The 12411-nt window shown below is 35.0% G+C and overlaps 1 protein-coding gene across 2 annotated transcripts in view; it reads right to left on the bottom strand.

The window, feature by feature from the left end:
- Nucleotides 1-6624: 6624 nt before the first annotated feature.
- Nucleotides 6625-12411, bottom strand: part of PRKX (protein kinase cAMP-dependent X-linked catalytic subunit) — a 56164-nt gene continuing 50377 nt past the window's right edge. For both annotated transcript variants that reach the window (XM_059839711.1, XM_059839712.1), the window contains exons 8-9: nucleotides 10785-10933; nucleotides 6625-10371 (exon numbers count right to left, since the gene is read on the bottom strand). In XM_059839711.1, the coding sequence (XP_059695694.1) occupies nucleotides 10808-10933 (126 nt within the window). In that variant the 3' untranslated portion in view covers nucleotides 6625-10371; nucleotides 10785-10807. The remainder of the gene's footprint in view (nucleotides 10372-10784; nucleotides 10934-12411) is intronic.

A 12411-nucleotide genomic window follows, 5' to 3' on the forward strand; every position in this document is an offset into this window, starting at 1 on the left:
GGCTGCTTAGAAAACTTTAAAATGGAAAAAATATTAATCTAAAAAATAAATACTTCATTTTTCAGTGAAATACAGAAAAAAAAGGAGCAGTGTATATTTTACTTTCTCAGCTTTTGAGGATGGTTCTAAGAGTGTCACTTAAGAAGAGTACAAAATACTGTTTTGTTGCTTTGGCTCCAGATGGCTCTGCCTGAGCAGGGGTGCCGGGCCAGCTGACCTCTGGAAAGCCTTTCCAACCTCAACCACCCTGTGCTTCTGTGAGATAGTCAAGTGAAAGTCAAAACTTTCCCTAAGTATTTCCTCCCCCTGTTCAAATTAATCCACCTAATTTGATCCTTGAAGTCCTGAGCTCCTCTGGTGTAACATAAGGTACTTGCATGAGATTCTGACAGAAAACTTCCAAACCCAAGGATATAACACTTCCTCTCCCATTCCCAAGACATTGCTGTTCTTCAGTTTCAAGTACTCTCTCCACCCCTAGAAACTGCATCTGCCTTAAATCAACTACTGCATGGGTGGTGGAGTTTTTTTAGTTGGTTTTGGTTTTATTCTCCTAGAAAGGGATACAGTATCAAAGGAAATAAGCACTGAAGATTTTTATTTCACATAGTCCTTTTTCCAACTTGAAAACATTTAACCCCTGAGCAAAGAAAGGCACACTGCCTAAATGTGCTGTGGTGATACCAGGCAATAAATGCAATGCAGATATATTTTTTTCCCCGCTTCTTACCACAGCTAAATATTTGCTCTGCAGTGTTACATTTCTATTAGGGCATTTTGTAGAAGGTAAGGTTTTCACATTACCCAGACACCCTGCTTTCCCAGACACTTACATACAGCCAGCCCTACTAACTTCCCACTATTCAAAACATGCAATCTGAGGTAACTTGGGTAAATGGAACTATTGACATTAATAGGAGAAATCTTACTTATTATTTTATTTATTATTCCTTAAACTTTGCATCTGTAAGGCCTTGTTTGAAAGCATTTTAATTTAAACCCTTTTAAATACTCTACCATGACAGGATGTGTTCTCTCTCTTTTGTTTGTCTCTTTCTCATTCATTGTCTTTCATGTTAATTCATTGTTTGAATCTGAAATGTATTGCTGCTATCATTCACAACACCTTGAGAAAAAAAGCAGGATCAGGGATTTTTTCAATAGAATAAACAGAAGTGAACTCCACTGAATGTCACCCTCGGGGCAACAGGGAAACAAGTATGAACACGAAGCAAGCACTTGCAAAACATCACAGGAAAATACAGCTATTGATTCCTTTAAAAGGAACTAGCTAAGAAAAGTAAATGCAAGAACTTTATTGGCAATATATGAAACTATATTGTAACTCAGAGCTGTGTCTCAAGGTGGCTTTTGTTTTAGCTTCCAATATATCATATGCATATGGCCCCATGCAGAGAAAAGAAACCAAAACCCAACAAAACCCTCACACTTTTGCACAACATATGTTCTAAATGTCATTGACTGTTTCTATATTCCTCTTGCAGATTTTCTTCCTTTAGTTGCTTGAAGTTATGCCAATCTCAGATCAACTAAAGAGATTTAGAGAGAAAACTTATGGAAGTAATTATTTCAAGTAGGATGACATCTCCACTCAATGTACAGAATACACTAGAAGCTTTAAGACAATATAAGGTAAATGACCCTTCATTTGCATTTTTTATTGTATTAATTACTATTCTTTTTGACAGTTTGAAAACAGAAAATGCAGCATACAGACCACAACAAATTAAGCAGCTTTCAGTACTGCTCATGGTTTTGGCACTGGCATGATAAGAAAGTCGATTTAGTTTTGATTTTTAATTACATTGACAAAAATAATCTCTTCACTGTTTGATCATTCAATCTTCTTATTTTATATTTGGAAATATAAAAAATATTCACTAAATCTTGTCTGTCACCACAAGCCCAACACAAGTTTGTTTCCTAGACTCATAAGTTATCTTACTGAAGGCTATTTCATTCCATGAATCAAAAGATTTTTACTCCACAGCAAACTCAGAAGCCGAGAACTGTCTTGTATTGGCACCTTCCATGTGTCACATAAATAGATCTAAATCGGTAAAAAGCCCCATCTTTTAAAGCTGCAAGGCCTCCTTTGCTTAAGAAATGTGACATCACATGTCAAAATTCAAACCATTTACTATTTCATTAAGATAGTGTAACAAAAAAAAAAAAAAAATAGGGCTAATAGTGTTACCTCAGCTGCTCCTTTTGAGGTGAACCTTGGTTTTGGGGGTAATATGCAAGATTTTATACTTCTATCAAACATACTTCAAAGTGATACAAGAGGCATTTAGAGTGACAACAACAATCTCTTCTCGGGAGGCGACTCCCAGCACACCCCAGTAAAACCTGATGCAGAAGAGAGGACAAGCTGCTTAGGATCACCACAAGCCAGAGAGCAGTTTTGAGAAATGTCCTGGACATATCCCAGCTTCACTCCTGAATACATTCCTGTAGTGCCATAGCTACACTTTTTCTACTACATAATTATTGACAGGTTGGAAGAGAGGAATTGAAGAAAACTTCCTCTTTTTATTCCTCATCCAGTAGCTTCAAGTGTTAATCCCCAGCTGAAGAATTGAAATCAGCCCACTTTCAGGATACTTGTTTATTCAGACAATACTACTCTATTTCCAACCTTAAAATAGTTTGCATCCTAAGCTTTGGTTAAATATCTTATTCCTAAACTGAATGTATAGTCTTTTCTTGTTTGGTTGCCAGTTCAGTGTATTAATTAAAATTTTAAACAAATTAATGCAATAATTTCAAATATGCCATATTTTGCATCTAAAGAATCGGGAGCCACATTAAAAGAAAAGACAAAAAAAAAAAACCAAAACAAAAACAAAAGACCCCCAGAAAATTACTGGCAAAATCTTGTCTCTAAACCAGACTTCAGATGTTTTCAAAATCCAAAACCAAGGGTCAGCAAAAAAACCTGACTCAAGAGGAATGGTCACTCATGTTCTGATAGACTACCTAGAAAATCTATTTAAAAATAATTATTAATTATTATAATTATTATAAATTTTCCTCAATAGCCAGATGGTAACATTAAACAATAGATTCAGTCTCTAACAACATTTGCTTAAGTGATTCACCACCACACTTTCCTTGTTGCATCATCAAGATTCTGCTGGGGACTACATGTGTCACAGGAACTTTATGTAAATATTTGAAGACAGGTCCAAAAGGCACTGTTAGAATTTTATTTTACAGAACATTGCAATAGTCTCACTCCCTGGTGGCAAGTACCTGCAGAGAATAGAAAGACTTCAGTCACACTCAGCTTTTGAAAACTCCTTTTCAGATAAAGTAGGTGGAAGCAGTGCTTTGATCCAAAGTTCAGGTGCCAGTGGGGAAACATTTCTGACAGATCAGCTGGGTTAGCAGGCTCACTTACAGCTGCTACATGGATGATGGCAGAGTGGCAGGAGGAGCAAGTGCCTTGGCACAGGGCTGCAGTGCTGCTTTAAGGCACAGCCCAGTAAGAATTCACAGAAAAATTAGAGAAAAATAAAAGAAAAATAAGAAAAACTCTAAATCTGAACACATTCAAAGAAGGAATTAATTAATCTGAAGAGGGTACTGTTTATGGATAACATATTTACATGAGATTGCTGTTCCTTGATAATGCATTTACATTATAAACTGAAAGCACAGCTTTATTAACAGGGAAAAAAAATTACCTGCTTCTGTTTACTTACCTGCTTATTTTTTTGCAAAACCTGCTAGTAGAATAGGTAAAAGCTTGATCAAAAACTAAGAACTAGAATAGGTAAAAGCTTGACCAAAACTAAGAACATGCATCAAAGGAAACTGGTTATCAATACAAATGGAAGACATGCCACTTGTGAAAGTTTTATTTACTCTAACACAGCATAGCAGAACTGCTTCACTTCAATGGTGCTTCACAGGCATCTTGATTTAGAAGAGAGCCCTAAATTCATCTGCATTTTCTCTGTAACTGATAAAATAAAAGCAGGCTGAAGAAGCTACTAGATATTATATATACAATATGAAACACTCCATATTTTTGGCATTTGTTCACCAAACTTCAGAAGCACATAATAGCACAGAATATTTTACTTTTGTATTCCAAATCAAAAACTGAGCTCTCTAATGCTTAACTTCTGAAGTGCTGCCATTGTAAAGTGTCATTTTTTCAAAGCTGCTCAAAGAAGAGACCTGGTCCTTCAAGGTGAAAATACTTAAGTTTAGGCTCTGCAGTCTCAAGCAAGCTGCTGTTTTCTTATGTGAATTGCAACAGTATTTGCAATGAAAGCATGGCTACCTCCTCTGCACAGCTTATACCTGGGCAGAAAATCAGGAGCATGATGATTGTAAAGACTGTCCTTCTCCAACCAAGGGATTTTAGTATCAAGGATTCTCTAAACTAGACTGATTACTGACTTAAATTGAAATAAACTCTGATTCCCAAAACCACAGTTTTTGATACAAGATTGAGAAAAACAGGAATTTTAGCTTAAAAGCCAGCATAAACCTAAGCAGGTACCATTTTTTCTACAACACTTAGTGATAGAACTACAACACTTAGTGATAGATTGCATTTGCAAGTATGTACTGGTCAGGCATATCAAGTTGTTTCTTGAATAAAAGTCCAAATCAAGCGTGGTTTTTTTTTTCCCCAAAATATTTTTCTCCCATTAATTCACCTGCTTTATTGCATTGTCCAGGATAGGGACAATAAACTGGAAAGACAAATTAAAACAAAAAACCCCCCAACAAACAAAAACTAAAAAAAAAAAAAAAAAAAAAAAATCTGAATTTGGTTAGTTGTTTAATCTGACACCAACTACACCAACTACACTTTTAAAGGTATCTATCTGTACTCTAATTATGTAAAAACCAGTACAGTAGAGATATACCTGCATGGCACTTTTGAGTTCTGCATACTAGAAGTAAGACAGTCCTACATTTTTGGTGCTTAAGGATGCATATCAGTTTTGGGATGTGCCTCAGTGGTCAGAGAATTCAGTGGCCTGAACTACAGATGCAGTAAGAGATGTTAGACTCTCAACAGCCCCAGCAACTCATCGGCATTGAAACAAGTGCAGTGAATCAGACAAACCTACCTTAAGTCAAAGCTGGTATAATAGCCCCACTGACCTGCACTTTCACAGGATAATAGTTTGAAATATGATTGCACAAAACTGGAATAGTATTTGGATACATGGAAAATTGTACAATTCAGCTTGTTAAAATTTTACAGTATTTCTGGTTTCAAGGATAAATACAAAGCTTGACATACATTCATATGGGATGTGATTTTTTTGAAGGTTAGATGTAAAGGGGGCATGGAAGACAGAATGGAGTTGTCTTCTACTGAGAGCAGCAGAAGAGCCTGTTACTTTCCCTGTGAAAAGCCACCTGAATTCTGCAGCTGAGATTGAAGCAGCTGGCAGGAGTTTGCATGAGGAAGGGCTTGATTTGTGAATTATATAAGAATTCACAAAGTACTGGGCAGGATCCAGATGTAACAATGTCAGCTGCTTTCTACCATTCTTTACAGTATCATACCTTTAGTGGTCAACAGTGGGTCACAGAACAGTGGGCTACTGTCAAATGCCATTTTAAGAGTGTTTTGCCCTAAAAAGGCCTAATGAAGCATGAAGTGAGAGATTTGGGGGTAGTGAACTAAAACTACCTGCCCTGGATGAGTGAAAACGTCTATTTTAAATGGCTTCTACGGAAAAGATAAAAGAGTTAAATGTGCATTCAAAAAAGATGTAGCACTCAGGACAAATGAACAAAAACTCAGCCACACGGCTGGGGTATGAACAAAATAGAATTTTGTTTGGTATCTTGTTGTCATTCAGAAATTTCCTGTGTTTTAACTGAAAAGTTGTTTTGATTCATGACAAAGACATGACTAAAAGCTTGCCAGGGCTCATTGCAGCCTTATTTCACTTTCCACTGGCAGTCTCTTGAAGCACATGACATAGTAGTTTACAAGGGAAAAACATCAATGCACAGAATTTAGAATGAAGTCAGCCAGAAAAAAAATCCACCTTTAAAAAGTGAACCCCTAACAAGCCCAAACTGCATCCAGTAGGTTCTATGACTATGTAATTAGCACCATATTATGATACCTAGGTGGTAAGAAATAAAATCCATTTGGCCCAAGATAAGGAATTTGAACAGCTAAACAAATTTTGTTAAAAATGAACTTTTCAAGTTTTGATGGAAGATGAAATAAAGGGTAAGTCAGGTAGACAATGTAAGAATATTTTTTTAATGCTTAAAGAAACTGATTGAACTGAGTGCTCCGGACAGCGTTCGGGTCATTGAGTTGTGAAAATGCCAAAGCAATTAGGTGCATATAATCAAAGTTTAATGAGAAGTTCAAATTAGCACTTTTGATTACTGGTGCACTACCTGAAATGGTTTTGAAAATGTACTTTTTGGTGCTTCTTCAACACCATCTGAAATCTGTTCCAATACTTGCATCTTCTTCTGGAAAGGCTTAAAAGGTGAAAAGAAGGAACAGTTGTTTTTCTGCTCCTCTCGTCTCCCCTTCACCATTTTCTTGGATGAAGAACCCAAATCTCCTTCCAGCATAAATGGAAGCAAACTAGGTTTAAACATTTGAAAAGATATAAAGGTTTATTAAATGAATCCAGATTTGACAGATATTACATTAAATTAAACAGCAATAAAGTTTTACTAGGGTTTATGTACAGATCACAGTGATTTTTCATTGTGCAATGAGGGCTGACTTTGTAACTTTAACAGTACTTACACGTGAGCTACAACAAGCAACCAGCAACACACAACATTAGCCCAAGTGAACCTCGCAAGTTGAGCAGTCCAAACTGATTATGCAGCACACAAATGCCTGCTACCACTATCACTACTTACTACACAGCAGAGTATTTATAAAGCAGTCAAAGTTTGCCATAGAAAAGTGCAAAACATGGGAAGTCTGTACACAGTACAGTACAAAAAGGAATCATGCTACAGTCATTGAAAGCTGAAAAATAATTCTATAGCATAGGAAGCACTGCATCACAACTCTTCTGAATGGCAAGCAGATGGGCTGAGGAACAGCCATATCTTCATTGCTTTCAAAACTGTAAAATCCCTGTTTATCCATTTAAACATAGTTTAGTACCTATATTTGATCCATAACAATGACTTTCTACAGTGGAAGATCACATTAGTTAAAGCTCAGTAGCACACATACTCATTGATCAAGCTCATTTACAGGAAAATCTACAGCATGTTCTTCATTGAAATCATGAAGCATTTATATCATTTGGTTACAAGGCAATTGAGTTTACAATTCATGTTTATCACTTAAGACCTCAGATTGGGCAATTAAAAATATATATATATATAAAACTCAAAAATAAAGGTTGTTTTTTTAACGTTTAACATTCTTGTTCACTGATGTAGATTATCAAAGGCCTATGGGCTCTCTTGCAAGACAACAGTCCTTATGCAACAGTCTAAATGCAAAAGAACACATTAACAGAAAGAATCAAAATAAAATGAACTTCAGAGAATACCCTACTTGAATAGGAACTAAAAAATCTTTAGTCTTCTTTAAAAAATCCATAAATCTAGAATTCCTAGTGAGTGTTTACCTGTATGAGCACTCAGACAGAACTACATTAGCGGCCATGAAGTCCCAGTAGAGACTCACTTGTGCAAATAAATAAAACAGCCAGGTAATAACACCTCATTAAGTCCAGGACGGTAGAGAAAATAACTGATCTCTTAAAATAACGCTTCAAAATGTTTTGGCTTTATGTTTTACTTCAGTATTTTAATTTTAAAAAATTAAAAGCAGTTTTGTACTAGAAAGCATGCTGACGAGGTCAGTAGTTAGCTGTATGTACACATGGCTCGGAAACAATGTAAAGTCAATGGATTATCATTATTAATAACATTGTATTCACTTCCTTAGTCTCCATCATAATGAGTGTCAGTGCATCCACTGCCAGCAATGGATAAGAGTCATAAAAAGAAAATTCACTATCTCCTGTTGTTCAAGCATTCAAAACTTCTAACTGCCACTGTGGCAAATTACTTAATTTCGATTTAATTTCCTCAGATCTGAAGACTCAAACACAGAGCAGCTTTGAAATTTCAAGAAAAATCCTATATTTAGCACACTTTCTTGCAGTATGTAAATTTTCAAATAATAAATTGATGTATGTAGAATTCAGAGTCCATAAAATACCATACACTTACACATTAAGAAAACTCCCCAACTGCTTGCTCCCCCTTACACAAAGTAAGCTGTGTTTTATGTGTTTCAGTTTTTCCAATTGATTCAGAATGACTAATTCCACAGATACAAATATAGTTGGCTGGGTTTTCCTGGAGAAAACCAGGAAAACCATTTTTCCAAGAGAATAAGGAACTTACACTAGGTTAAAACTGTAATTTCCTATGGATTGTTCTGTATTTCATTATACATTCCTACACAATATTCAGTGAGTGGCAGCTGGGGCCATCAACTTGCATAACATCAAGACAGCTTTGTGATATTTCAGAATTATCATTTTGAAATATCCTGATTTTATTACACATTGTGCATTTTTGACAAGAGTTACACAATCTCTTTTAGTAAGACTTGCTTTATGAAGAAATAATCTAATATCCAAGAAGTTACAGGTTCTCAATAGCACTTCTGTACTATTTAAACAAAAAAAATTGAGATCGCTTTTTCACAAGGAGACTACAGTAACAGATCTGCCATAAAATCATAAATATGGTAATTTCAGTAGCAATTACAGGATTTAGTTTAGAAAAACAAATCCTTGGCCTACATTTCTTATCACTTTCAGATCAAAAATGTGGAGAGTAATTTTTTGGGAAAAACTGTCTGTATGATCTAATTAAACAGTATTATGTAGAGCCATAAGTCATAGTAGAAGAACTCCAGCGAGCTGATATGTTCTGAGTAAAAAAAAAAGGGTCTAAATATGGTAATTTCACTAGAAGTTATCTAAACCAACAACATCCTAAAAAATATAATTGTGTTTTTTGTAATTGAAGCACTTCAAAATCAACTGCCTTATATTAAGACAAGTATCACAATATGTAACATGAAAAAAGCCCCTACCAAAAGAGATTCTGCCTAGTATTCAATCTACCTTTGTGTTTCTGTGCATTCATACATAAAGATATATACTTATGCACATACTGATATTTAGTGCTACTTAAAATTAAGTGATATTGCAAATACTTCCAAAAAAGTGTGCTCGAGCTGCTAGAAAGATGTTAACACAGGATGAAAAAAAAGACTGCATCTAAGGTTTGAACTCTGTTCATATGAAATTGCTGGCAGCAGGGACTAGGACATTTTCAAAGAGGAGGAACAGAAAAATAAGGCTGTACTATATATTCAGTCTTCCCTCTGATATTCTGAAGCATTCAGAATTCAGCAGTCAACAAAAACTATTTCACTAATGAAAAAGATCTGTTATGGCTTTACATTTGAAGAAGATAAGCTTGTGAGGGAAAAACTCCTGTCAGAGCCGGGTAAAGCCCTTTTATCAGGATAGACTGACTTGCATGTTTGCAGTGAGTTTTCATGTGAGGAATCTCATTTCAGACAGTATATAATCACACAAAACTTGGTTTTCAAAAAGACATAATTGTAACAGAACTTCATAAATTAGCCATTAAGATACATCTTGAACAACAATAAAACATGCCCTGGTCTTTCTGCTTTCAAGTACTATGGTTGTAACTGTGAGGCATTGGAAATTTTAGGTACAAATCTTTTTAAAATGTAATTATTTCTGTTTTTTACAAAGAATTATAAAATGTATATAAGATGATGAAAAACTCATTTATCCTTTTTTAAGACTTTTATTCCTAAAGAACTTCTTGAAAAACATTATTTGAAAAATAAAAATCATAGACTCTGCAAAGTACAAAAATTTACATCTTTGCACAATTCCTGTGCTTTAGTTGTACTGTATCCATTATATACATATATACTAATTTGTGCTTTTAATTACACAACTTTAGTATAAACTTATAAAATTAAGTCTATGAGTTAACTATGCAAAAAGGATCTGGGAATAGCAGGAAACTTAATTCAACCATAAGTTAAAAAAAAAAATCCTAAAAATATCATTTTAGTTAGTCTACTTCAGAGCAGACTATCATTATCACAATTTAATAAACTAAAGTCAAATGTTTACAGCAAAAAAATTATTCCTGCCTGCCTCCATCTTTTTTGACATTTACTAATACACATATCTGAATGCAGTATCATTCTTAGCCACAAAGAAAATCTTCCTTTATATTTGAACTCCATTGTTCTTCAGACTTGCTCTTAGCACTTCAATTTCCTTCCAGTTTCTAAGACAAAAAAAAAAGAACACAAAACTCAAGGTGGACTATTTGAACTCAGTAAAAGTATTAACCTACCACATTTAGAGAGACTATCCAGGGTACAGAATTAAACTGACAATCTTATTCCTCTAGAGTCTGCATTCTTAGCAGTAAAACACTTCAGTTAAGAACTATCACATTTCTGTACCTGTCAAATCAATCTAGGTATTTCTTTTTACATATTATTAAAAAAAAAATTAAGGACAGAAGGACTTAAATATTTGCATGCAAATAAACCTTCATGAATGTAGGAAACTAAATCCTGTGAGGTGATTTTTGTCACTTCAATCCATTATAAGTCAGAAAATGTAATTTCTGCATACGGTTCTCACTCACAGGTCTGCAATGTTTTCAAGGGCACTCTTGACATTTGGACATACCTTGTTGAGTGTAGATGTTACACTCAGAAGTTCTTGAAAATTTCTAGATCTTTAGGAGGTACCGGAGGTGTCTTGTTCCAGTCATCTTCAGGATAAGCTTCAAAATTGGAAGTATCCCCATCATTGGATACTTTGGGCACTATGGGAGGCTAGTTAGAAGAAGCACAACAACAATGTTAGTAGTTTTCTCAATTAGCTCCTCTCTATCATACTATTCTGTAAAAGATCTATTAAACAAATGGAGTACAGATTTACAGTTCACCTTTTCCCTAATAAGGAACAGCATGAGAGAGAGAAGCTTGTAGCAACACATACACATTCCAACTTTTTGTCAATTTTACACTTAAATAATGTGGTTAAACACACTTAGATAATTAATACACTTTATATAGATACCTATTTTATTGAGCACTAGCTTCTTTTCAACTAAGAATCTTCATAGCAGCATGGGAAACTGCTACCATATTGAAGGAAAAAAAAATAGATTGAAATTACTAACTTCTGTCTACCAACTGTGTTTTTTCTTAACCTAGCAATAAATTCAAGCAGGTAGAGAAACTGCTTCACCATAACTCATTTCACAAGGATGGTTATAAAAGCATCTTAATTCAAACAACTGTTTTGATGAAACTTGAAGGTGCCAAGAGAAGTATCAGTTTATGTTTGCTTTCACAGAGGACCCTTTCAGTTTCTAGTATTGCTCATCAGTTTCACAGTATCTGTAGTTTTAACTTGTCTGAAATCTAACATTAAGAATGCTCTGTGCTTCTGGCCACAGACTGAGATAAGAGATCCCTTCAGGAACATTTAATTAATTGCAAGTATTAATGAAGGGGAAACCCCTTTTGGTCTCTTAAAGGACATTAATCTCTCTGTCCTCTTCTCAGCAACTGAGAGCTTAACTATCATGCTGAATCCAACAGAACACTTTAGAATGAGAAAACTTTATGGATCATCACTAAACTGGCTCAAAGTTATACCATAGACAGAACTATAAAGTACAGCAAATTGCGATTCCGCATATCCTCAAAAAGAAAAGTCTGGCTTCCACTAGCTCATGAGAAATTATCTGATCTTTTGGGCTTTTCAAAATGATGTCATCATCAGTAGGTTTTCAATGGGAAAGACAGGTCCCTGTACGATAGTATTTCTAACCTTCAGCCAAAAGCAGGAGTCCTAATTTTGTGTCTGGAAGTCACAGTAATACTGCCCAGATGCTGAAGAAAATGTGCAGAATCTGCTCTGCCCCTGAGAAATGTCTGCCCCACTGTGTGTAGCACCTGGTATCCCTCCTCCCTATAAGCATTTTGGCAGAAAAAAACCAGTTTTGTAAAGTGGCACACACAAAGAAAAAAACAAGAGAGAAAGGATGATTAATGAAACAATTTTCTCCCTTTCAGCCATTGCTATTGTTTATATGATATTGATATTTAAGATCTTATTCGGATCATGAATCAATGCATAATTTATACAATAGACAAATTCACACTTTTTACCAGGAAAATGGAGCATTGTGTGCATTATTTCATATTTTCAATCTCTTCATCAGTATGAAATAATGAAAACAAATTCTGAAGAATATAGCTGCCTCCATAAATAACCAAGTAAAATTCTTCACATCCCTACT

This window comes from Haemorhous mexicanus, chromosome 2, assembly GCF_027477595.1.
Source record: "Haemorhous mexicanus isolate bHaeMex1 chromosome 2, bHaeMex1.pri, whole genome shotgun sequence".
NCBI classification, from domain to species: domain Eukaryota; kingdom Metazoa; phylum Chordata; class Aves; order Passeriformes; family Fringillidae; genus Haemorhous; species Haemorhous mexicanus.